Source organism: Pochonia chlamydosporia, chromosome 4 (assembly GCF_001653235.2).
Source record: "Pochonia chlamydosporia 170 chromosome 4, whole genome shotgun sequence".
In the NCBI taxonomy this organism is placed as follows: domain Eukaryota; kingdom Fungi; phylum Ascomycota; class Sordariomycetes; order Hypocreales; family Clavicipitaceae; genus Pochonia; species Pochonia chlamydosporia.
Genome location: NC_035793.1, coordinates 743276 through 768017, shown reverse-complemented (window position 1 = coordinate 768017; position 24742 = coordinate 743276). Strand labels below are relative to the sequence as shown.

At 50.4% G+C, this 24742-nt stretch overlaps 9 protein-coding genes across 9 annotated transcripts; 3 read left to right on the top strand and 6 right to left on the bottom strand.

Moving 5' to 3' along the window:
- Positions 1-312: 312 nt before the first annotated feature.
- VFPPC_07655 (esterase-like protein) lies at positions 313-1550 on the top strand (the record flags this gene model as incomplete). Its single annotated transcript, XM_018286478.1, has 2 exons — positions 313-580; positions 757-1550. The coding sequence occupies 2 exons, from the start codon at positions 313-315 to the stop codon at positions 1548-1550; spliced, it is 1062 nt and encodes a 353-aa protein (XP_018143126.1).
- A 2575-nt stretch (positions 1551-4125) lies between these two features.
- VFPPC_07654 (alpha/beta-hydrolase) lies at positions 4126-5724 on the bottom strand (the record flags this gene model as incomplete). The annotated part of the gene is made up of 1 exon (XM_018286477.1): positions 4126-5724. One exon carries the CDS (start codon positions 5722-5724, stop codon positions 4126-4128), a length of 1599 nt encoding a protein of 532 aa, XP_018143125.1.
- Positions 5725-6205: 481 nt separating this feature from the next.
- On the top strand, positions 6206-8218 carry VFPPC_07653 (siderophore iron transporter; the record flags this gene model as incomplete). Its single annotated transcript, XM_018286476.1, has 5 exons — positions 6206-6424; positions 6480-6780; positions 6829-6938; positions 7018-7430; positions 7480-8218. 5 exons carry the CDS (start codon positions 6206-6208, stop codon positions 8216-8218), a joined length of 1782 nt encoding a protein of 593 aa, XP_018143124.1.
- Positions 8219-8648: 430 nt separating this feature from the next.
- Positions 8649-9899, bottom strand: VFPPC_07652 (amidohydrolase protein; the record flags this gene model as incomplete). The annotated part of the gene is made up of 1 exon (XM_018286475.1): positions 8649-9899. The coding sequence occupies one exon, from the start codon at positions 9897-9899 to the stop codon at positions 8649-8651; it is 1251 nt and encodes a 416-aa protein (XP_018143123.1).
- A 905-nt stretch (positions 9900-10804) lies between these two features.
- Positions 10805-12365, bottom strand: VFPPC_07651 (glycosylhydrolase family 76-2 protein; the record flags this gene model as incomplete). The annotated part of the gene is made up of 4 exons (XM_022428577.1): positions 10805-11383; positions 11438-11682; positions 11733-12212; positions 12272-12365. The coding sequence occupies 4 exons, from the start codon at positions 12363-12365 to the stop codon at positions 10805-10807; spliced, it is 1398 nt and encodes a 465-aa protein (XP_022284367.1).
- A 576-nt stretch (positions 12366-12941) lies between these two features.
- On the bottom strand, positions 12942-14693 carry VFPPC_07650 (ankyrin repeats (3 copies) domain-containing protein; the record flags this gene model as incomplete). The annotated part of the gene is made up of 1 exon (XM_018286473.1): positions 12942-14693. One exon carries the CDS (start codon positions 14691-14693, stop codon positions 12942-12944), a length of 1752 nt encoding a protein of 583 aa, XP_018143121.1.
- A 128-nt stretch (positions 14694-14821) lies between these two features.
- Positions 14822-15619, bottom strand: VFPPC_15977 (ankyrin repeats (3 copies) domain-containing protein; the record flags this gene model as incomplete). The annotated part of the gene is made up of 1 exon (XM_018293730.1): positions 14822-15619. One exon carries the CDS (start codon positions 15617-15619, stop codon positions 14822-14824), a length of 798 nt encoding a protein of 265 aa, XP_018143120.1.
- A 656-nt stretch (positions 15620-16275) lies between these two features.
- VFPPC_07649 (hypothetical protein) lies at positions 16276-16922 on the top strand (the record flags this gene model as incomplete). Its single annotated transcript, XM_018286472.1, has 3 exons — positions 16276-16342; positions 16408-16794; positions 16858-16922. 3 exons carry the CDS (start codon positions 16276-16278, stop codon positions 16920-16922), a joined length of 519 nt encoding a protein of 172 aa, XP_018143119.1.
- Positions 16923-20186: 3264 nt separating this feature from the next.
- On the bottom strand, positions 20187-24558 carry VFPPC_07646 (non-repetitive nucleoporin; the record flags this gene model as incomplete). Its single annotated transcript, XM_022428576.1, has 3 exons — positions 20187-20894; positions 20949-24109; positions 24168-24558. The coding sequence occupies 3 exons, from the start codon at positions 24556-24558 to the stop codon at positions 20187-20189; spliced, it is 4260 nt and encodes a 1419-aa protein (XP_022284366.1).
- Between the last annotated feature and the right edge of the window lie 184 nt (positions 24559-24742).

Below are 24742 nucleotides of genomic sequence, written 5' to 3'. Positions count from 1 at the left end.
GAGAACTATTGTTCCAAGGTTCACGGGGCACCGTACAAGCGGTATAGACTCGGCAGCCAAGTATCAGGACGCACAGATCTCGGCGTGGACTTTGGTCACGGCATCTAGATCTCCTTCGACACCGGCTCTTGAGCTGCTCCCTAGAGCGAATTTGGCACAAAAGAGAATCCTATCTCGGCCCAACCGTGTCATTTCTGGACACCTGCTCGCTCCCATTTTGTCTCCTTTCGGCCAACATTGTCGACAACTCGACCTTTGACACCGTGCGTTCGCCTACCTGACCAGGGGCCCCCAAACACCCACGCACGAACAATGTATCCTGGTGGCCCGAACCCAACCCAAGTGCAGTTTGTGCCTCCCGGCACTGCCTTCAATCCGCCCTTACCGTTGGTTCTGATTCACGATGGAGGTGGCACAACCTTCAGTTACTTTGTCCTGGGCAGCTTAGCACGCGATGTATGGGCCATTCACAATCCCAAGTTCTTTGACGGTTTACCATGGGAAGGAGGCATGGATGAGATGGCCAAGAAGTATCTTGATCTCATTGCGGGGGAGCTAAGTGGCCCGATAATGCTGGGAGGTGAGTGAGCATCAGCATGAGCACTTTGCGAATTTCCCGTGGCCTCTCGCCTTTCTGTAACAGCAACAGCAACGGCCAGCTGGTCAGAGCGATGGGGAGTGCGCGGGGGGCTCAGTCAGTTCTAATTGACGCAAAGGAAATGAAAGCTGACATCGTGACTCTCTGCTTTTTGACAGGTTGGTCCCTTGGAGGTTTTTTATCCCTCGCCATGGCACGAGTCATTGCTTCGGACCCGGCATCGTATTCCATTTCCGTGGCAGGGCTACTCATCATCGATTCCCCCTATCACATTGCCAGGAGTAAAATTACGGTGCCAACATCAAAGGCCGAACTGCCTGGGTTGCCAGCCCTCGTGGAGAAGTCATTCGATAACTGCGACGATATGCTTCAGGACTGGGATCTTCCCTCGTGGGATTCACCAGACGGCGGAGGAGGCTGCACAGATACACAGTTCACTGTGGGAGGTAAGACATTTAGAGTCCCAAACGGGGAGGTCCTTCGTAAACCTGCCAACAGCGATCCCCTTGACAACAATTGGGAAACTGTTGCAGTAAAACCATACAAAATGGATCCCAAATCGAATACGCCAGGTACGGGGGCAGCTGGCAACCCGCCACCTGCTGTCTTACTCCGCTGCATCAAACGCGCAAAGCCAAAATCCAACCTAGGCGACAGGCACGGTCTCAGTCAGGGCCAAGGCCAGGGCCAAGGCCAGGGCCAAGGCCAGGGCCACAATGGCGATACCCCAGGGTGTTTAGTCGACTTGTTTCGACATGAAACATTGCTCGGCTGGGAAGCGCGGTATCCAGACTTTATCAAGGCTGTTATTGATGTCGATGCAGACCACTACAACCTATTTGAGAGGACTGATACTGTGGGGTTGGAAAGGGTCACGGCACAGATACTCAAGGCACTTGAGATTTTGGATTCTATGCATATAGAAGCGAGGAAGGTTGGGAGAGTGTTTTAAATGTCCGCATATATTAGCGACATGACGCGGAATGAGATGTGATCTGGAACGAGATGTGGTGCTGAGCTTAGCTAAGAATACTATTACGGCTGTCATGAGACTATAGAATTCTTTTTTTAGAATTGAAGCCTCTTGTTTACTCTGACGAGGAAATTTGATTTGAATGAACGATGAGAGTTGCTACTGACCACGGTATGATATGAGTGATATAGTGAATGTGACAACTGAACCTATTGCATCGGGAGCACATTTCTGCTTGCTATCGGCCTACATTCTCCCATGCCCTGGCGAAAAGTGAATTGCATATGCATTGGTGGACCCGCGTTACCATTGCGGGAATATCTTGTGATTGTTTTTGATGCCCAGGGAGCTTGGTTGGCAATGTGGCTGCTCACTTTGCCCGGACGACATGATTTGGATGAATGTCCACGTTCCTGAACCACTGGCAACGAGTAGAATGAGATGAATTGTTTGTAGAAGGATATCTGATCGACTGTTGGACTTAAATGCAGCTAGTAAAACCACGCGTTGTCCCTTTTCCGTGAGTGTTGATATGTATTTGCATGATGTTAAAAACGAGGCAAATAGTACTGAATGTTACAGCTGAAGTTTGACCCTTCAACCAGTATCATTGGCTTTTACGACAAGATTCACTTTACATCGGCGAACTTAACATTACCGCCCCCGGTTCTAGCCTTTCGTAGACCATTCCGAACACATCACCAGTTTACGGTAACACAACCCCCAAAACCCCTGAGACCAGATGTACCCATCACCAATCAACCACGCCACCACAGAGGCGATTCACTTCTCCCATCCCATTGGATCAGTAGAGAAAAAGCCCACGTAGCACAACGTAGATGAAAGATGGCGGCTGAAAAGCCAAGTCTGGTAAGTTCCGCGAAGCAGGTAGGATATCATCGGCTGACGCCTGAACTTGACCGCTTGTAGGCCAACCCTGCACCAATTTTCGAGCGAGTGGTATATTCACACATTGTATGTGATGAGCAGTCCGCCTGAAAATGTCTTGATATTCCTTTTCTTCGCGAGCCATAGCTATAGGCTTAAGAATATGCTTTTCTTGCGGGTTAGGGGGTGCGTATTCCTGACTGACCATTCGATCAGGCCGCTCGATTGCCTCCAGATTAGCCGTCACACACAATATCTAGTGGCATACACCCACGGAGTACACTATGTCAGCGGCTTCATTACGATGTCGTACTACAGGGGTTTATTTTTGACGTTTTCCCGGCTTGAATGCCCATAATTCCAGCTTGCGACTGGCACGAAGCGGGGATATCGTTCAACGTTACACGACATTCAACGAAGTGGCCGGATTCCCTATTAGACAAGGTCTTTAATATCCAGCTAAATTGTTGCACTATGGAGGAAAAAAACCCGATCCTGATCGACCCAGGAATCCGGAGTGACATTACCCCAGGAGGTGTGTGAAGCTCCTCCAGTCACTACCACGACAATACGATTCTCCTTTCGGTCGAGGCTGCTTCCCCAGCAAAATGTCTCGACGAGAACAAGACATGTTGAGAGCTTGCCGCACCCCGAGAAACCAGACAGCCCGCTCAAATTATTGCGTATGCGAGACGGGTGTCGTCACACGTACCCAGACTATCCAGCTGTGTCTTACGAAATTTACAACACGCCCCATGGGTGAAGGCGATCCGGAACGCGTTCCCCTTTTCAGCTCGTACAAGGACGCCACGATTCGCTACTTTTACTGGATTTGAGGGGGGGCGAACTGGTTCATGTGTGAGTTTGTTTGACCGGAGAAGTCGGCGACTTAAAAATGGATCAGGGACATTTTATATTCTCCGGCTTGGGGAACTACCTGTGATTCTAGGTCTCACACTTGAGAGGGCAAAAAAAGGTTGAACAGCTACTGGTGACACACGTGGTTTTATTGTGTAATTGCTACTGGTATATGAGGATGCTTGGGGTATTAGTGAGTACATTTGACGGAGACTGTACGTGGTTTTGCCTGAGCTTCGAAATATCAAAATCTCGGAGAATTGCTTTGCTGGATGACTCAACACGGAAGAGAGGTCTCAGGGTAGTGGGCGGGAGCTGACGGGGCTTATTTCTTGTCTTGATCAGCCGAAGGAAGTTTACAGCGGGTTGATATTACTTCATGTAGCCTGCGTTTTGTTGAATTATGTGATGTTTGGCCGCTATTGAATGGTACTGTTTTGCGTGGTGTGCAATATCTTGCATGCGCTTGAGAAACTTGTTTGAAATAGTAGTCCTGGATGAATACGCATGAGAAGTATGAGGACGTATTACGGCGTTAAAATGCTAGGACGGCATGGGTAATGGCATTTGACGAATTTACTTGTTCGCGAAGTGACAAAGTACTCTAGGAGTAAGTGTACTTTGAGTGTTATCTGGGGCATGTACTTTCAGGCTGGAGAGTTGTCTCAAAGACTTTAGTTTGCTGCCAGAGTTTATCAAAGAATTTAGCGATAAGTAATTTGACCTTGCGAAAGGACGTTCCGATGCTGCAGAGATAGTCTATGGTATATCGGTTCACAGATTTCTATGGGATCATGGCTTCGGATATCTACTGCACGTAGAATGTATCCCAAAAGTCCATGTGATGCCTCTGTCCCCAGCTGCTCACCATTTTCGGTAAAGGAGCCTGTAGTAACAAAGTATTATCCTGCTTCGTATCATAGACCGTCCAAGTCGGCAGATCCACATCATGAGTATCTTTCGAACTCGGGGAGCCGGTTCTCGCAAAGTTTGTCCAATATAATACCATCTTTGCAGCCAATTCTTCCTGCTCCTTCGTCAATGATTGTCCTTTGCCAGAAGCGCCCCGAAACCCAGGAAACAGAAACTGAAGCTCTTGAGCATGGGCAGAACCGTATGGGAAGCTCGCGGCCGGCCAAGACACCGGCGCATCGTCAACGCTAAACTCATATGTGTACACTCCATGAACGTGGGACTTGATGACCCTGGCGGCGCGGCGTCCTGATGTTGAGATGATTCCTGCGTCGCCAATGGCTGCAGCAATGGCACGCCCTGGGTAGGTATACTTGTCCATTGGATATCGCTGTAGTACATCGTCAAAAGCACTTGGTGGAAGATGCACACCTAGAAACTCGGCTTTGTCTGCAACTTCAAGGAAGGTTCTGAGACTTGCAGTATAGCTGTCTCTGGGGACAATTGTTCCAGTTGCCAGTTCTATCATGCCCTGAAACCAAGCAAACTCGTCCTTGGTCACGCCAATGATCAGAGGCACATGATTGAAGTTGCCCGCCAGAAACCGTTGCTTCATGTTGTGAGGGATAACCACACCGTCTTCCATAAGTCCAAACGGGAACTTTGTTGTGCCAAATGTCCCCTTTTCAATAGAGTTTGCGTCCACCATCTGCTTTGTCGACAGTGACCGGAGGTTGGTGCTGGTTTGTTCAGCACAGCCTGCCTCTTTGGCTAGTGCCACGCCAATTTGTTCAAAAGATGTAACCGATCGGTGAGGAAAAGTGATAGGAGACCCTCCGCTCTGAATGATAGCTTTATGAAAAAGACCCTTGGAACCAGGTGAGGTAAGGTGGGCTGAGACGGAAATCGCTCCCGCAGATTCGCCGAATATCGTGACGTTGTTGGCATCGCCGCCAAACTTGTCGATGTTGTGCTTTATCCACTCCAGCGCGGCTTGCTGATCCATGAATCCGTAGTTGCCGTGCTCGTGGCCTTCATTGTTGATGGATGGATGAGAAAAGAACCCGAATAGGTTGACTCTGTAGTTGAGTGACACAACGATGACATTGCCATGCTGAACAAGAGCTTGGGGATTGTAGTCGTTACTTGCACCTTGGAATAGCCCGCCACCATGCAGCCAAACCATTACTGGTAGGAGTGCTTCATGTTTGGACTCTGGGGCAAACACGTTGAGGTATAGGCAATCTTCTGAAAGGCTGTTGTGGCCGAAGCCTGGAAAAGATCCTTCCTCCTGGGCACAGATCGGTCCAAAGTTGGTGGCTTCATGGGGTTTCGCCCATGGTTCCGGAGGGACGGGTGGCATCCAACGAAGTTGTCCAACTGGAGGAGCTGCATATGGAATTCCTAGCCATTTTCGCATGCCATCGCTAGTGACACCTCGTACAGGTCCATCACTAGTGTATACAAGTTCCGTCGAACTATCTTGTAAAGACATCATTAACAGCGATAAGGCCAAAGAGCTACACGCAACCTGGAAGAGACATGGGAGTTCACATATACGTCGCCTCATAAATGTGCAAGAAAGCAGCCAATCTCCCCACAACTCTGATGTTAACCCCGTTTTTGATAGACAACGCCACCAACCTAGGGAAGCAATAGTCTAATCACAACATGTCTTCGCAACCTCTTCTGTCCCACTTTCCAAAACGCCACCAATACCCTTTGAAGAATAATCCAAAAGAGGCTTTGCGGGACCCCTTTCGATTCGGATGGTTTAAAGGTCGGATCTACATGTCCCACAAGGCTGAAGTTTCCCCAGGTTTCCCCACATTCGTCGACAACTAACTATATCTCCGACAAACATGCGGGGCCTAATGTCGATCTTGTTCATAAAGAACACAAATCATGGCATGTTTCAGATGGATTTAGCATACTTTAGCTCTGTTGTGTTATAACTTAGCAAGACAAATCTAACCATGGATGCGAACACGGCAAAGGAGGGTGATGCAACTCAAACCCGTCACAATGAAGATGTCTTTGGCGACGAAAAGTCCAGACCAAACAGTGAGGTGAATCTTGTGTACAATGACATCGAAGAGGAGCCTGAAATTCATTTTCGGACGTATGTTGCCGTTGCGGCTATGCTTATTTTGAACTATGTTCAGATCATTGCCCTTCAAGGACCTCCTGTTGTTGTAAGTTGGAAACCCGAATTATATAGTTCAACGATACTAACTACCTGATTTTTAGTTGGAGAACATTGGAGAGAGTCTACATAATACTGCCGCGCAGACTTGGGTTCCGAATGCCTTGGCACTGGTTCAGGCGGTGCTGGCGCCAATCATCTCATCAGCATCTGATACTTTCCAGGCACGCAAGCTCATCATGATTGTGTGTTGTATCGTCTCATTTATCGGATCGGCAATTGCTCCTGGCTCTCAGAGCATTTATCGACTTATTGTTGCGCAAGTCCTGATTGGATTTGGGTTTTCGTCAACGGCCCTGGCATACTGCGTGCCGAGCGAAATCTTGCCCAAGAAATGGAGACCCAGTGAGTTCGCCTTGTTGAGTTTTGCAGACTTCCACTAACAGTTGGTAGTGGTGCAGTCGATAATCAACATTGCAGCAGCTCTCGGCGCATGTTCAGGTCCTTTGATCATCGGGGCTCTCTCTCGCAGTGACCCAATGAATGGGTGGCGTAACTACTACGTGAGTGAACTCTCGAATACCAGGTTCAACAAGAGCAAAGCATCTTGCTGGCATAAATGACATATCTAACTCGTTATAGTGGATGCAAATGGCCATGTGGGGAGCAACAGCGGTTTTCATCTTCATCGGCTACAGACCCCGAAAACGACACACCATCTACGACGACATGTCCCTCGCGCAAAAGATAACTGCCCTCGACTTGATCGGCTTAGGACTGTTTGCGTCCGGCCTGACTTTGTTTCTAGTTGGACTCAATCTCGGTGGTGGCCTATTTACATGGACCAACAGCAAAGTCCTCGCAACTCTAATCGTGGGAATCGTCACGCTTCTCGCCTTCATCGTCTACGAGTGGAAAGGCACCAAAGTTGGAATCGCTCACCACGACCTGTTCCGCAAAGGCGTCAGCGCTGGCCTCACATTCTCCATCTTCCTTGCCCTTGTGTTTATCGAAGGCATTATGTTGTTCTCTTTTGTCATCTTCTACCCCGTCTTGTAAGTATCTGCTTTTGACGAACGCAAACATTCACTTACACGCCAATAGAACGACGTCGCTATTCGAACAAGATCCATTGCTTCTAGCAACTCGTGCTCAGCCCTTCTGGCTTGGAGGCGGAGCTTCAACCGTCCTCTGGGGATACTGGAGTGTAAAGTCAAGGTCTATCCGCGCTCCTCTCTTCGCAGGCTTCCTCATCTTCACGGGAGGTATCGTCGGGTTCACCACAATCCAGCCAGACGACTCGCTGAGTGCCTGTATATTCGCCGGCGTAGCTGGAATTGGCTTTGGCGCTCCTTTGATTCTGATTATTGCCGGCATACAACTTGCGACGCCTCATGCTCTCATTGCCACAGCTACAGCTCTCGCCATCACCAGTCGTGCCGTATCGACTGCAGTCTTTACCGCAATCTTCAGCGCCGCCCTTACCGAACGCCTGGAACCAAACATCATCAGTTATGTTTCATCGGCTGCACTGAAAGCCGGGCTGCCTGTGGCTTCTGTGAAGGCGTTTGTTGAGGCTCTAGCTACAAAGAATGCGGCTGCCCTTCCGCACATTCAGGGCGTGACTCCTCAAATCATTGCAGCCGGTATTTCGGCTTTAAAACAGGCATTTGCGGATAGTATTCGTGTGGTGTTTATTATAGCAGCTCCGTTTGGAGCTCTGGCCTGTCTGCTGTGCTGGTTCCTGGACGACCAGAGCAAGGAGATGAACTATAGGGTCGATGCGCCGGTTGAGGATCTGCACGCGCGTCCTAGACCGCGAGATATTGTTACACAGGTGTAGTTGGGAAGGAATGCCATGCTAGAGGCTATTTGTAGCATTGCTTAATATAGACACTTCCTGCTGAGGTTATGTTTTGACAAGTGCCGTGACGAGGAGATGTGACTGGGTATAAACACGCAGATCAAGCACCTTACCTAGCGTATGTTGAGCTAAATGCCATTGTTTATTGCTCCCATCCAACAACTCCTAAAACCTGGTTATTGTAATAGAGACAGTCACTATGCAACATTGTAACACGTCGCAGAAAATGTATGGGCTGCAGGCACTTCAGCACAACCAACCCAGCCAGACGAAAACATCTCGCAACAAAACTCCATTTCCCTACCAAATACGCACATTCTTAGAAGTGAACTTTTGCAATGACCTAACAATCCCGCGTCACCGCATGAGCACCAGGCTCACAGCACCCAAAGTAATCCACCATCCCAACCTAACAAGTCTGCCCCTTGGTGCTCAAAATCCTGGTAACCTCTGCTCCCCCAACCCAAACCCTGTTAATATCAAACGTATTCGCAATATCAGCAAGCGGATTACTATTCAACAGCACAAGATCCGCTCGCTGGCCAATAGAAATGTTCCCCCGGTCCATGAGCTTGTAAAGCTTCGCAGTCCCAGACGTAGCCGCCTTCAAAACCTCGGCGTTGCCAAATCCCGCAGCCACCAGATTCTGCAACTCACAGTGCAGAGACTGTCCAAAGGGAAAGTTGATAATACCCCCCAAATTGCCAACGGCATCTGTTCCAACGGCCAGCGGGACGCCCCCTTTGTGCAGGGCCGCGACGTTAGCCTGCACATTGGCATATGTATCCGCGGGTGTGAGTCCCAGCAGAGGACCTAGCGCGGGATTCGCAAACGCAAATCGAAAGACTTCCATTGTCGGCGTGACAAATTGTCCCTGAGACACGATTTGCTTGACTTGTGTGCTAGTAAGGGTGCCATTCGCGGGGACGTGCTGAATACCATCGCACTTGGAGATGATTGCTTGGGCAAAGGCAGATAAATACGAGGCATGCGTGTAAGTCGCCTTGCCGCGAGATCGAACAATCTTGACAAGACTGTTCTGCTGGTCCTGCGTCGGGCCGTTATCCTCGGCGACAATCTTGTAAAAGTCTGAGCCATTGCCAAATACATAGTCCACATTCTTGTTCAAGTCAGCGCCAGGTTGAAGAGTTTGGTCTGGCGGCACGCCGAAGAACTGAGCATGCAGACTATTCGGTCCGACGGCGAAGAACCCGGCTGTGATGTAGTCCGCCACACCGGCCTGGTGCTTGAGCTGCGCGCAGGCAGTGTAATTCAAACAAGCCATATTGACGGCTGTAGTCACACCATAGGCGGTAAGATTGCTCAAGGCTTCGCAACTCTGTGGGTGAACGTGACCGTCGATAAGACCAGGAGTCAAGAACTTGCCCCTTCCATCAACGACCTGAATACCAGGCGGAGCAGACCCGCCGACAAGAGCGACTTTACCACCATTCACAAGAACAGTTTGGGGGACACCAAAGCCCACTCCGTTGAAGATTTGCGCGTTTGTAATGGCAAAAGTCTTGCTTGGTGGTGCGGTGCCGCCAACACAGTCGTTGGGGCCGCGGGCTTCCATGGCTCTGGCGAGGAGGTGAGCGCCGCAGCCGGAAGCTACGTCGAATAGGCCCGCAGAGAGGGCGAGTATTGGAATAGACTTCATAGCTTTGGTGGATATTGGGTTGGTGGTGTATTGAGTATGGTGGGGGGTTCAATATTTCCCCAGATTTTGCTGTACCCCGGAGTTTATGCACCCCAGATCTGGCTCAACTGATACCCCGTGGGGATTTGGACATGTATATATTTCTAAACGCTTACATGAGCCTTTCCTGAGTAGTTTCGTTGACGGATAAATTCACTCTACCGGCATAGAGCCCACTTCCCCTGGCTTGATCTTGACCTTTACTTGACCTTCACTTTTGCCATTCCTGTCGTGTTTAACTCGTCTCGTTACTATTTTTTCATGCAGTATAGGGATATTCACGGAATTGCTAGTGGTTTCCTTCCAAGGTTGTCCAAGCCACCGGAAGCCGGCAAAGAATATAAGCACCACAACCAGTGATACGCCAGAGGTACTGCCTCAAGACACCATAAGCCCCGTTTACGCTTTGGCTTTGACATGGAACAAAACACCACCGTTCTCAAGTTATCATACAATGTGGTAATGGACTTGGCTTGCCATCACGCCGTAAGAGCTGGAGAAGGGCTTCATCTCCGAGAAAAATCCGCATTCGCTGGATCTAAATCTGAGGGCTCGTCTCTTTGGCTCAGATCAACTGCCGGTTTAGTCACCACCAGATTACATAGGATCTTATCAGAAAGAAGTGTGGGGAAGATTGAGGCATGGCCAAAGTGTAAAGAAAGCGGACTAGCCTTTCAGACCGGGAACCCAACTCTGGGCAATGGAATGTCTTCAAGTTAGCTGAGGGTGTAATACATTCTGTTCTCTTATCCATTGCTACCTTAAGAATTTCTGCAATTACATCAAGAGTATCAGAGCCTCAAAACTTCACAAGACCTCTCAACGTGACACCCCGACAACATACATCCATATTGCATTCGCCCCATCTACAACGCCAGAACCGAAACCAACATCGTACCAACAGAAACAACCATCAACCCAACTACACCAGCCCCAACCTTGCCCGCCGCCGAATCCTTCCCCTTATCACTCCCCCCCGAAGTCGAATTATCAATCTTCCCATCGCCCCCATTCCCTCCAGCACCACCACTGCCGGAACCACCCCCCGACTTAGCCGTAAAAGGTCCCCCCTTCTCACCAACAAGCAGTCCCGTAACCGCAGCCAAAGCGCTAAACTCTTCACCAGCGCCGCCGCTCTTCCCACCTTTCTCATCGGACCAAGAAAACTCGCACAATCGGCCGCTAGACCCTCCATTGCACGACTTCACAGCCGCGGCGGCGGACGTCTTCAGCACAGGGAGGACCTTTTCAGACGTAAATGGTGCGAGGGTAGTTGCCACACTCCACCATTGGTGTGTGACACCCTTGTAGAAAGTCATATCTGGGTTGCACCTATTTTGTTTCTCGCAGGAGGCTTCAAAGGCGATACCCTTGGGGAAGAAGGCCTTGACACCGTTGTCGATAAGTCCGCTTGTACGGGTTCGCCATTTGGAGTCTCCATTTGTCTGGGAAGAGTTAGCGTACAGTCCTTATGAACTACCAGCGGATAGAAAACATACGTAGTTGTACATGTAGGATGCTCCCAGGACAAAGATGGCGTTGTTCATGCTAAACTGCACCTTGTTCACCTTCTCGCAGCTAGTCTCCACATGCGCACCATCATAGACAGCGGATGTGCTGTTATCAATGAAAGCGACTTGCTCAGCCCAATTCCACGTCTTCTCCGCCCAGTCCGCGTACGTCTTGTTGCCGGTGTAGCGGGCGAGTCTGGCGCTGAGACTGAACAGGAAGCCATTGGAGACGCCTGCACACGTCAATACTCGCATTACAATCCGGATACATGGCAAAACTCACTATTCTTGTAGTTGTATCCATTGTTGAAGGGAATGATTTGCCACCGCAAGCCGCCATCGCAAGTTTTCGTGTCCCACCGCTCAACATATTCGTTGAACACAGTTTCTACCATCGACACCCACGACAGCTTCGTATCAGCAGGAGGGTTGGGGAACCCTCTCTCGGCAGCAGCCATTGCCGCTGTCGCCCAGACCCCCTGGTCATCGTTGCCCATGGTGTTTGTGAAATTGGCCGGCATGAAGTTGTCCTTGTCGCCGCGCTGCCACATGAGCGCCTGCATGATGACATCGTTGTAGCTGCTGTCGCCGGTGTAGTACCAGTAGTCGATGAGGAACTGCCACATGGTACCGGCAGATCCCCAGTAGTACAGACCCTGAGGCGGAGGACCGGGTAGAATGCCGGGGACTTGGCCGCTTTGGTTGCCCTTATAGAGGGACATGAGGTCATAGGCAATGGCCGCCGCGGTGGTTTTGATGTCCGCTGGAGCTGTAAGCATGGGCAGTTTTGAAAAGTGTTGGTTTCGTCATGCAGCGACTTACCCGAAGAGTCAATCGAGAAACTAGACTTGGCGACGGCGGTTTCCACGACTGCAAGAGCCGCCAGGGCGACACCGAAAGAGAGAGTGCAGCGCATGCTGAGGTGAATGAATTGGAAACAGAAGAGAAAAGAAGCAGAAGTCAATGCAAGAAGAGAGCGACAAGACTTGCCCCAATGCTGGAGCTGCGTCTGAGGTAAACGAGCGTGGGTGATGTTGAGTCGTGGATGTGATAAATTGAAGTTGAAGCCTCCTGCTGACTGTCGGGGTAAAATAAGCCTTCATGCGGCTCATGTGGTCCCTTGTCAGGAACAATGACCACAATGGCCTAGTGCTTACCCAAGAAGGCAAGGGCCGATATAACTTTTGAGATGGATCAATAGATGGCGAATCATCACGCTAGCGTTGCTGAAATGAGTGGCATACATGCATTCATGAACATTAAACCCTTGCACGCGGATCCACGATGGTTGTCGTTCGGAACGTTCCCGAAACGGCAACCATGCCAGGCAAGAGTAAACGCACCGGATCATATTAGTTATCTCACGGGAAGACACGCATCCCTATACCGTTAGTGACATAAGATACACAAATACAACGCAGTGCCTGCTGCTCATACATTATCATAACGTCCCAATATATCCGCCAAAGTCCATGTCAGTTCGACGGCAATCTCAAGATTCAACAGCCAGGTCTTCTTCCAAATCCAGGTCATCTTCCTCCAATTCCATATCATCTTCCAGGTCCAGATCATCCGACATACTATCGTCATCCCATATCGCTTCATCAGCCGCGAGCGGCCCATGGTCAGCCATCCACTGTAGCATAATACCTCCAACGTGTTGATACATGTCATCTTCAAAGTCCCAACCATCCGATCCAAATCCCGGACTTAATTCATGTCCCACTGATTCCCCCTCGCTCTCTTCCTCCCAGTCTGGCCAAAATTTTCTCAAGAAATCCTGGAGGGCCTGCACAAGCGCTGTGACTGACGGTTTGGCATCTAGCTTGGCTGATCGAACTACTTGCTTCAGGAAATGTTTTTGGCAATTCGAATTCGTCGAATTCTCTAGTAAAAAGTTCAATAGTCCAAATTCGTCTTGTACGGCAGCGTCAACCGCAATCCAAATTGGGCACCATCGAAATGAGATTGCGTCATCAATCTGAGCACCATACCGTAGCAAAAGCTTGAGCATTTCTTTAACCCAGTCGGTCAACAGCTCGTCTTTGAAGTGTCCCCCTGGGCAAACGGTCCGAAGTAAAAACCCAACAAGACTCGCTGCGTCGTCCTCAAGGTGGAACTCGTGAGTCTCGCGGAAAGGGGTTCCCGCGTACGCCAGGCGTGTAACATCGGCACCGGCTTCCAGCAGCACCTCTGCGCACTTCACGCTTCTAGCACATAGAACGGCATATGCTAGCGCCGAACCTTGGATAGGGGGAATCGACGTGTCGAACTCCCAAGCCGGAACCTCCAGAGGATTCAGCTCATCCTCATAGTCAGAAAATTGCTCCAGATCGACGCCTGCTTCAATCAGTGCGAAGAGCACTTGTAGTTGTTCGTTCTCCAGCCTCGGAGGCGCTGCGTGAGCAAGGCAGTGGTGTAGTGGCGTCACGCTGACAAAAGGTGTTGGAATAATTGATGGATCGGCTCCGCAAGATAATAAGTGTGCCGCGTTTCGCAGAATACCAAGAGATCCATGGACCGCAATGTGAAAAGCAGTGCCCCACGGCGAAGTCTTGTCCACAGGAACACCCTTGGCGATGCATAAATTCATCAGAGAGCGTGCCACATGAAAGTCCTCTTCGCTTTGATTATGACACGGCACGCTCAGAAAATGCAAGACATTGAATCCGTCCGAATCTTCGTCCATGAGCGAGATTCCAGGCTGCTCAAGCAAGAAATGGAAAACGTCGTCGCTTTTAATGAGGTTCTCCGCGACTCCAAGGGCAGCGTAATGTAAGGCAGTCCTGCCAAAACCGTCCTTCATACCTACGCTGATTTTCGGATGCGCCATCAATGCTTGGAGAATCTTGATGTCGCCATGCAAAGCGGCCAGGTGAAATGGTCTGAGGTCCGTCAGTAAGCCCAGCTCCGCGTAGCCGGAAGTTGGGTCAACATCTTCGCGGGCCAGCAGAAGCTCAACTATCTCCAGGTTTCCACCTTCAATTGCTATATGCAATGCCGTTTGTTCTCCAGCGGTCATGGCGCCGGCATCCACCTGGGGATGGCTAAGTAGGAGCTGAACAACCTCTATGTTACGTCCCTCTACAGCAGCGTGAATCGGATTGTTCCAATATCGACGATGCATCGTAACATCGACTTGAAGTGTGTGCACAAGGTACTCGACGATTTGCAGGTTACCAGCACGAGCAGCGGCATGAAGAGGAGACTCGATGTCTCCGAGATCATGATCTGGGCCAAGCATGGGGAAATCAAGCAGAAGCTTCAGCGCTTCTAGGTTCCCATGACGGGCGGCGAGAATAGCCGCTCCTTTGTTAGGCCGAATACCAGGATATGCCAAAAGAGCGGCAACCATGTCGGTTTGCCCATTCATCAAGGCGTGATGAAGCACCGGCCCTCCCCAGCGTTCCGCAAGTTGACGTTGATGCCCGGTCGCAGCATCACCGTGGAGAAGAGTTCTTTGTCCTGTCTAGTCACAGCATGATACAGGGCCGCGTTGGAGGCGTCTGCAGAGGCCAGGTTAAGGATGTGTTGCACAAGATCGTCCCGGCCCATGGTAAGCAGTCGTGGAAGGACTGATTGGTCTTTTTCTTCCCAAACAGCACCGCCGAGTGTAACTAAAAGCTCAACAGCGTCCTCGATGGGGCTATCCTGGATTGCGGTATGAAGTGCATAAGGGCGAACACATAAGGGTTCGTTACATTGGCAAAACTCGACCGCCTGCACATGTGGACTCGCTCCATTTTGTAGCAGAACTTTGACGGCATCACGGCTGCCTTTTTGAAGTGCAACTTGCAAGGGCGTAACACGCCTGTAGGAATTTCGGGGATGGTAAAGCTCAAACGCTGTCGGGCTGTTGTCACGCGGTGTGACTCCCGCGTGGTCATACTGACATTGATCTAGGTCCGCGCCGTACCTGATTCCCGCCATGATGGGCTCAGTCTTGTTCTCCAAGGCTGACCACATGACGCAGGAGAGAAATGGCGAATCGCGATTCAGATTTTGGTTGTACATGCGAGGGTTGACAATGTCGTAAAGGCGGCGGCATGTCTTTGCCATGGCCGATTGATGGCGTCTTTCCCATACTGGCGGGTCATTAGTGATCTGAGGTGCTGCGAGGTCGCTGATGATGCAGATCAGCTCAGGGGGAAGATGCTGAAGCGATGGCATTTTGATCAACTGGCCAACGGCAAGTGATTGCGATAGAAACGAAGCAGTGTCTCATTGAAAATCGTATGTAGCGGCTGTAGCGGCTGTGAATACTTTATAAACAATTTAGGTTTTTGCCCCAAGTTGCAAGTCGCGTCGTGGCTTTAATCTTCGCGTTTGGGCTGCAGTGGTGTGCCAATTTAAAGCAGGCGTTTTGATATGTACTGTGTGGATGATGTTGGCTTTTTCACAGACGAACAAGGACCACGGAATTGCTTTTTTTTTTTTTACCTCCGGTTTTGTACTCTATTGTCAACTTGGGCCACAGTTGCAGATTCAGCTGCTTTGGCTTGTCACATTGAGCAGGATGCAGAAAATGACATGCTAGAGATTTATTGTGCTACCAGACGTGAGACTCGACGACCAGACCCTTAACGGATGGTGGAAGGAGCAAGTGCGTCTGTGTTTCCTTCCCCACAGATTCCGACTCCAGCTCACACCGGCATCGCACCCGATTGATAAACATTGAACCCTTGACAAACCTGCATGTGGCCGTAGGGAGCAAACATTGAACCAGACCCCCCCTACATCACCAACAGCATCCTCCACCACACCCAAGGTCAACCATTTTGTTCAATCCCAACTTGGCGGCAAAACAAGACCCGAATGAGCCCAACATGGCCTCCACGATCCGCGACAAGCTCTATCTGCCCATCGTGGGCACCCAGCTCCTGGGCATGCTCAGTAAGCACCAGACCACCCACTTCCTCACAAAATAGACCAACATTGAATCCTTACACGCCCATCAGTCCTCGACCTCGTCCCCTTCTACCCCAAAGTCCTTTGGCAGGGCCCCTCATCACCCCTTCACTCCCTCATATCTCTCCGCAAATGGTGGACTGTCAAGTCGGGGGACCCCTACTTCGCCTCGTCTACTCATGAGCCGTGGTTTGAAGGATTCCTCTACGTTGAGCTGCTGGTTCAGTTACCATTGACCATGTACCTCGCGTACAAGCTTGCTTCGTTGAAGCCAACCACTGGAGCTACCGAATTGGCGGGTCTAGCGTATGGATGCGTGACATTTATGGGAGCCACGGCGTGTGCTTTTGACATCTGGCACATGGGTGCAGACAAGGTGGATATGGAGCACAAGGCACAGTTGTTTTGGGGAACATATCTTCCCTTTGCGGTTATTCGTAAGTTCCTTTACCGTTATTCTGGGGGTTTTCTCTGACAATAACGAACTGACTTGACACTAGCCGCGATTATGGCTGTGGACATGTACTTGAGGCTGTTGCCGAGAGTTCAAGCTCCGTCCAAGTGAAGACCATTCGACGTTGAGGTTCACATATTATAGATTCGCTGTCTAGACCTCCAGAGGACCAGCCGCCATTTAAAACTACAGGCTACATCGCCAACGCAAACATAATACAAGTTCATACAGCCCCCGTTGCCCAACTCCGCATAATCGTACAGTCGGCCAAAGAACGCCAGGTATCCTACCCGTCATGTCATATATATGCAGAATGTATAAGAAAGAACAGAAACGAAAACCGCCCACCCTTGAAGCGAACCCTCACTCAATCCTTCTTGGTATAACCCCAACCATTACCAACACCACCAGCACTCAACCCATATCCCAACGGGGTAGCACCGCCCATCGACCGACCCTTCAACCGTCTCGGCAAAACCACGCCCAGGGTATACATGCCCGCAATAACAACACCAGCACCAAAAGACACGACGCTGTAAAACACGGTGCTCGCGTAGATATGTCCACCCAGACCTCTCCACTCCACTCTGCCCTCCGTCTTTGGCAGCGCAGGCGTGGGGAACCACCGCACTGAGAACTTGAGAGGCAGCGGCTCCCCGGGTATAATGCGAGCAGTCTCCGTGCCCTCCATGTGGCTCAGCGGACTGGTGCTGTATGCAATGGCGGAATCGAGAACACCGCTGTCGTGCTGCCGCATGTGATGTTTGGGCATACTGTGCAACAGCACGTTTAAATGCGTGCTGATGTGCATATGGCTCATTTGCAGTGTCCCAGCCAGCGCAAACACCAGCGGGATATACTCTTGTGCGGGCGGGCTCTCGCCGATAATTTCGACGTGGGCGGGTGGTCTGGCCGGCAGACGACAAGACATGGGCGCGTCGCTGTGGATGTAGAATTCGAGGAGGTGGAAGAAGGGATCGCTGATGAAGTCGAGAGTGCAGTTTACTTCGCCTTCGTAGCCGTAGTGGAATTCGAGCGGTTTGCCGGTCTCGTTGCACACAGGGAAAGGGATCCATTGTATTTGGTTGTTGGCTTCGATGTGCTCGCCTGTTTCTCTGTGGCAATGGATCAGTATGGTGATGCTTTGGGATTGAATTTGCTAGTTCACTGGCATTTTTGTACTTACGAGCTTCGGTTCATGCACTCAACCTTGATTGGCGCATTGTAGTGATATGCCGGTAATCCGTCGAGGTGTTCTTTTGTTGCGGCGACGCCTGTGACTGCTATTATTGCGCCAAGGAGCGCGGCTCGCAAGGCAAGCATCCTGATATTGTGCAAGAGGATGCGCAGACTGCAATGCAGGCAGTTGCTTGCTTGTGTCTGGTCCGGTCGGCGGCACAGGCGATATTATTCCCTGTGAAGTGATACTGCGCAAGGAGAAGTAGTGGCCATGGTGTTGTTGAGCTTGGGTGGCATCTTCAATTGTTTGTCGTGGACCAATCAGAAACGGCGTAGACATGCTGTCTCTTGGGGGTCTTCGTCAGGGGTGCTCAAGTCTGTGCAGTGCAGTGGTCCATGTCTATTCAATGTTGAGCAAACTGCACATTGTCTTGGCGGATTGGGCCAAGTCCTTCATGTCTTGGAACCAACAGCCCAAGTCTGTCAAAACTCATGCAATTTGTATTTGTCTTGGTGATTGATTTGTCCACGTCCGAGTCACCACATCACAATAGCACATGCGTAACATTTCTCAGAGCAGCAACAACTTCAACGTCAGATTCCATTCCTCACACTTCAACTCGCACTAACAAACTGTCTGGTTCGAATTACTTCCTCACCACGCCCGTCATCGAAATAACCTCCCACTCAACATCCCACCCCTTCCCCCCATACTTCTCCCCCAAAAACTCCTCCATCGCCTTCTTAACCTCCTCAACTGGATGCTCCTTTCTCGAATCCTCACTCCACCACGTATTCACCACAAACGGCACCATCATGCCAAAAAAGTTCACAAACTCCTCCGCATTCTCAACATGGTACCGTCCCGGATTCACAGCAACACGCACATCCTCGAATCCTTCCTCCCGTAAATGCTGTTCAATCCACTCAGGCTCAGTCCACTTGCCCGAATCGTGCATCTGCATGGGCAGAATGTCCGGGAAGGGAGCATCATACGGCAACGCGGCGAATGCGTCCCGGAAATCTGGGATCCAGAATTTCAAGCCGTTGCGACGGGGGAATGTGGTTGCGCCAAAGATGCCGCCGTTTTTGAGAATTCTCTGACAATCTACTATACATTAGCTGCTGTATTAATCTGGTAAAGGTGATTACTATACCTTTGAGGACCTTGTCTGGCTCAGGAATAAGATGCATCCCCAATGCAATAGCGACATGGGTCAGGGAATTATCTTCAAGGCCCGTATCCTAACCACCTTAGCATATTACAAACTGCCAACGAAGACGAAGAAGACATACCATCGCATCAAGAACTTTAGCCTGCACATTAACCCATCCCTCCTCTTCAATCCTCCCCTTCACCAGGTCCACCAACGTATCGGATCGATCTGCACTTATAAACGTGCTCCTTTCAAGAACATCTCTCCCCAGCATACCCTGCACTTCCTGTGTCACAACGCCCGTACCACACGCACTATCAAGAAACTGAACCGGTGCCGTCCGATCCTTATTTATGCCCATCTGCGCAAGTAATGGCGCCGCAAGAAATTTCATAAGTTTCTTAGAAACTAGCAGCATGGAGGATCGCGCTGCTGGTGATGATTGCGCGTGAGCGGAGAGGGCAGATCCCGCTCCCGTAAAGTTTACCTTGGACATGATGACGTACAACGTAGGTGAACTCTGTATGTTTTCAAGTGCTGATATCTCAAATTGTTATTCATTCTTGTCATACATGGCAATGGGAATAACTTCAGTATATATAAACCTCGATACAAGTTTCCGAAAAGTCGCCGTTGTGTAAAATCCGCTAATCCTCAAAAGGCTTCGTGACGCCACTCCCGCTGACGACTAGCGGGTGAGCTACACAGAGATTACTTGGTAACAGGGAATTCCTGCTGGGATGCTGCAAACGTCTGGTATTAGAATTACAAAGCATCACGCTGCGAAACGTCACAACCTTGATGGCCGAGTCATACTGTGCACATGAAGTAACTGCCACTCACGCTAGTCCATTCTTCTCAGGAATGATTTCGTCATCCCACGGAGTAAAAAAAGAATTATGCTACATTGTTGGAAAAAGTTCTTGTACAACATGACCCTGCCATTTGAGCGCCCCTAGCAACCCGTATTCCTTGCTGCCCAGTTAACTTTCAAGTTCGACGGCAACATCTAAATCAGCTCTCTTGTGTCCAATTGAAATCACATGAACCTCAAACTCCCCGTGGGAACTCTCTCAATCAATCCTGAAACTTCTCTTCTCAGTGACCTCAATACTCGTCTGATCTCTGCTAGATCCGCTCCTCCGTGATTGTTGCCCTGACCAGGCGCTGGGAGAGCAGTTTCACATCGCGCGAGGAGATCGCCAACAGAAGGTCCAATAGATCCTCCCTTGCCGGCGCCGCCTCGTCTACGGACCTCTGCCACCCAGTCGTTGACAACGTAAGCGATGATCTCGATAATGCGGTTACGCACCATGCCGCTGAAGCCGTAGTCTTGGGTATCGAAGATGTTCTCGAGGACTCGTACAATCATGTCGTGGGACACACCGAGGGTGAGGAAAAGCTGAACTGGCCACGTTGGGTCTGCGCCAATCATGAGGTCTTGTTGGTACGCAACTGCATAGCGACACAGCTCTGGTAAAAGTGTCTGAATGGGGAACACAAAACTGTCCAGGGAAGTGTGATGAGCAATATTTTGGATCTTGCTAGTGACTGCCTCGTATGGGAACGGTGGTGTGGGCATGCCGGGTTCAGGATTCTCCAATCTGGCCATCACTTCATCGTGAGTTTGTTGAATCAGGTTGCTCCATGTTCCAGAAATTGTGGTGGGGTTGCGATAGTTGGCTGTGTGGTAGATTAACAAGCATAAATCGTAGTACCCTGCTTGATCCGCATAGTCATTGAACAGCTGTAGCTGGTTAGTTTGTATACTCAGATACATGGCGACATTGTGTAGCCTTACCTCTGAAAGACCTTGAATCTTCCCATCGAGGGCGAGCTCTATCTCGGCCTTCCGCTCAGGGTCTATTCGGTCATCCGATTTCAGTCGCTGCAATATATCGTCTTGGATATTGGCGACATCCAGCAGGTCGGTGACTTCGTGGTTAAGCTGTTGTTGCTGCTGTCGGCTAACGCCCACAGTGGCAACATTGGCGTTGGCCTTGGCAAGAGAAAGCAGCCTGACACGGTCTTTAATGCCGATGGGAAAATCAGAGTTTGCCAGCTGCGCTTGAACTTCTGCAGCATCAAAGAAACGGCTTCGGTTGGTGTAGAAGCGACATAACAGATCGGCGTGCTCAACATTGGTACCGGCCAGGCGCTCTAAGAAGGTGATAACATGAGGAGACTCAATAGCCAATATCCTATCTGTCCAGCCTTGTTGAATGTACCATTCGTATAAATCAAAGTGGAACACTTCATCATCCGATCCGTTCACCACGTCATAAGCCTCGAGCCTCTTGGTGGCAATGAGAGTCAGCTTGCCGTCAACCATTTCCGGCTCTGTGCTGGACGCGGCGTCCAAATGGCGAAGAACATCGTGAATCATATCATAGCATCGCTTTCTGTCGTTGAAAGCGTTTGCTCGGGGGTCACCAGCTGGCTTGCCATCATTGACCCATACGAGAGCTGTGTTGCCGCGGTCTTTTTCTCGAGCAACAACAAGGCAGAGTTGAATCGCTCCGGCATAGTATTTCATATCAACATACTGTGTAACAGCAGCTTGCAGATTGGCAAACGTGAGACTTCCAGCGACCTTTTCGAAAAGCTTCAGACTTTCGTGTAGAAGGCTTCTGAATTGGTTGGTGTTGGGAGGTTGCTCTGAAGCTCGTTTGAGTTGCTCCTGCGCCTTGAAAATGACGACATCATCTGGACTACAGAAGCTGCCGCACCGTCTTCTCAGAGCATCGGCCACCGTCTCGACGTTGGAGCCACTTTCGATGTTTCTGTTGACAATGGCCTTGACCAGAAGCTTGGCAAGGTCCTTTCCATCAGCTTGCGAAAACAACTTCTCGTAGCTGAGCTCTTTTAGTTGTTGACGTGAAACATCGTCAAGTCTTGTAAAGATATCGGTGACCCGCTCATCGAAGAGCATCAGAACAAAAGAGATGCCTTCTGAAATACTCTCCATAATTTTTTGAAGCGCGTGCAAAGCCTGGTGTTCTGCTTGCAACGCAACTTCTTCTTGTCTTGTTGATACTCTTTGAAGATCCGAGGGCCCCGACATTCCCTGAATGAGACCACGGTTCGCCTCAATGAACCTCCTCAGCCTCTCCAAATTCTCCTGTGTGGTGCTTAGCTTGGACAGCGGGACGGCCGAGTCGATGGTGATACCGCCCGTAGGTGAGACGCCGGTTTTGATGACTGGAGCCTTCCATAACTTGCGAATAAGTCGAGATAAGTACAAAGCAAGGGCATCATGGCGAGAAGAGAGCTTGACGGATTCAGTAGTTAGAGCTGTGCCATCAGTTTCAGCCATCGTAGGCTGGCCACCAAAGTCAACAAACAGAGCGCGAGCTCTGTCTTCTGTCGCCTGGTCGATAGCCCGAGCAACCCCTGGCCGTGCATCTCCTCCATGGCCACAGGCAATAGCAAGAGCCGCTGACACAGTCTCCACTCGGCCATACAACTGAATTAGTCGTCGCGTGATTGTGTCCAAAACTTCATCGCCAGAAGCATCACGGATAGCGGCAGCGAAGGTGTCCACAAGTCGTCGTCGGCGAATAACGTGGATTCCAGTATTTGTGAGAACGGCGAACTCGCTTGGGGGTTCATCGAATTGCACGGCAAGCTCATTACCAAATCCCAAGGGCTGTGCCGCAGCAGCGAATGGCTTCGTAATAAGTCCAACAGCTTCCGCCCTGCTGCCGATATCAATCCAGCTTGCCTGTTCAAAATACCGCAAAGGTGTCGTGGGCGAAACTCGCTTTATTCGTCCGGTCTCGGGTCCAGAGACAAACAACATGTCGGTATTGGCGTTGTTTCCGCTGCTCACAAAATCCAAGAAAAAGCCAGGAGGGAACCGAATACCTTGTCTGCTGGCCACGAGCATGGTGGATTCCAGATCGACCACAGACTCTCCAGGTTGACCAGCTTGGGCAAATTGTCCAGAACGTCTTGGGTTCTGGCTTGGTGGGAATTTGATGAATTGCACTTGCATGCTCTGAGGTGCCAGATTGGATTGGGATCCATAGAGATATGATGACGCGTTTGTTGCGCTGAAAAACAACCTGCAGCCGGAATCGGTGAGAGCCATGAGATGAAGCTTGGAGGCTTCTTGCTTCGAAATCGGGCTTATGGAGACTATTCTCAACTTGTCGGTGAGCAACTTTGACTGCGTAATCATGTGAGCAATGTCCCGCAGACAGTGAATCTTTTCCTTCTCAATAACTTTGTTCAAGTGGTCAGGGCCATCCATGTGGTATGTTCGGATCGTAGACTTGCTCGACAGCGTATAAACAAGCTTTCTCGAATCGTCGATGACAATGTCCACCAAATGTTCGGGCTCCTTGTGGGACCAAAAGGTTGACTGTAAAGCGACTACCGATGTCCATCCGGGATTCGTGTGATTGATTCTGCCGCATCGGTTTGAGAACCATTTCTCTTCGGATTGGTAGTACAACTCGTTGATATCAATGTCGCTGCTACCGCCAAAGAAAATACGGCCATCAGCTGACCCAGAAATGACCCGGACGTCGTTGCCACGCAAAGGCAAGTTCATCTTCGTCTGATACAACGCGACCGACTTGGTTCCAGCTGGTGTATCTGTAGCTGATAGACCAAGCAAGATCATCTCGGATGATGTAGCTACGACAAGAATGTGCGTAATTGTCTTGACGAAAATGCCCGGTTTCGGTGGAACTAAGGCAACCGCGTGGATCGTGTGTGGTTGTTCTTCAAATCCAATCAGCTCAGGATCGGGGTGAGTGTAGTCCCATAGATATAGCGAGTTGTCAATAACAACCCAGGCGTGGTTAATCTCGGCGAACAACCCCATGAGCGTCTGAAGCTCTCCCGCATTGTAGTGATCGAACACTTGGTTCGGAATCGGATACATTTGAGTCTTGTGGAAAGGAGCCCAAGATGAGTCGGGTCCTGGAAGCTCGTAATCGGAAGAAGCGCCCTCTGAAACTTGTCATTAGCATGTCATATGAAATCTAGGAGCAGGATCGTCCCGTCTTACGTCTGCAATATGAGTCTAGGTCCGGGAAGCTCTCGTCCATCTGCAAAAAGGAATTGATTGCCTTGGCGGCTTTTACAACCGGGGGCACATTTTCAACCCGCAAAGTTGGCAGGGGATTGGCAGCAACCAAGCCAGCATCACCAGCATTCACCGCCGTCAAGGCTGTTGATGTGCCACCCGGAGCCAAACCACCGCCATGTGTCGCCGCCGAACCTGAGCTGCCAGAGGCCAAGTTCCCGCCAGGCTGACTACCAGGCTGGTTGTTCGAAGAAGCTGGAAATAGCTGTCGCCGCACCGGGTCGGGACCAGACTGAAATCGCGAAGCCACAGCCGGCGTGTTCAAAAACGCGCCAGGCACTGGCCGCAACGGCGTCGTCTGAGGAAACGACATGTCCAGCAGTAATCAACAGCTTCACCATAGGCTGAGTCCTGCGCAAGACCAGCGAAGGAGCTTCACCAGTCGCCCCTTGTTGACTTTGCTGGGCGAGGGTCGATGTGAGATTTCGATTCGACGCGATATTGTACCATCAAAACAGGTCGGTTGAACGAGCTCGGTTCGCGACAGCGTCCTCGCA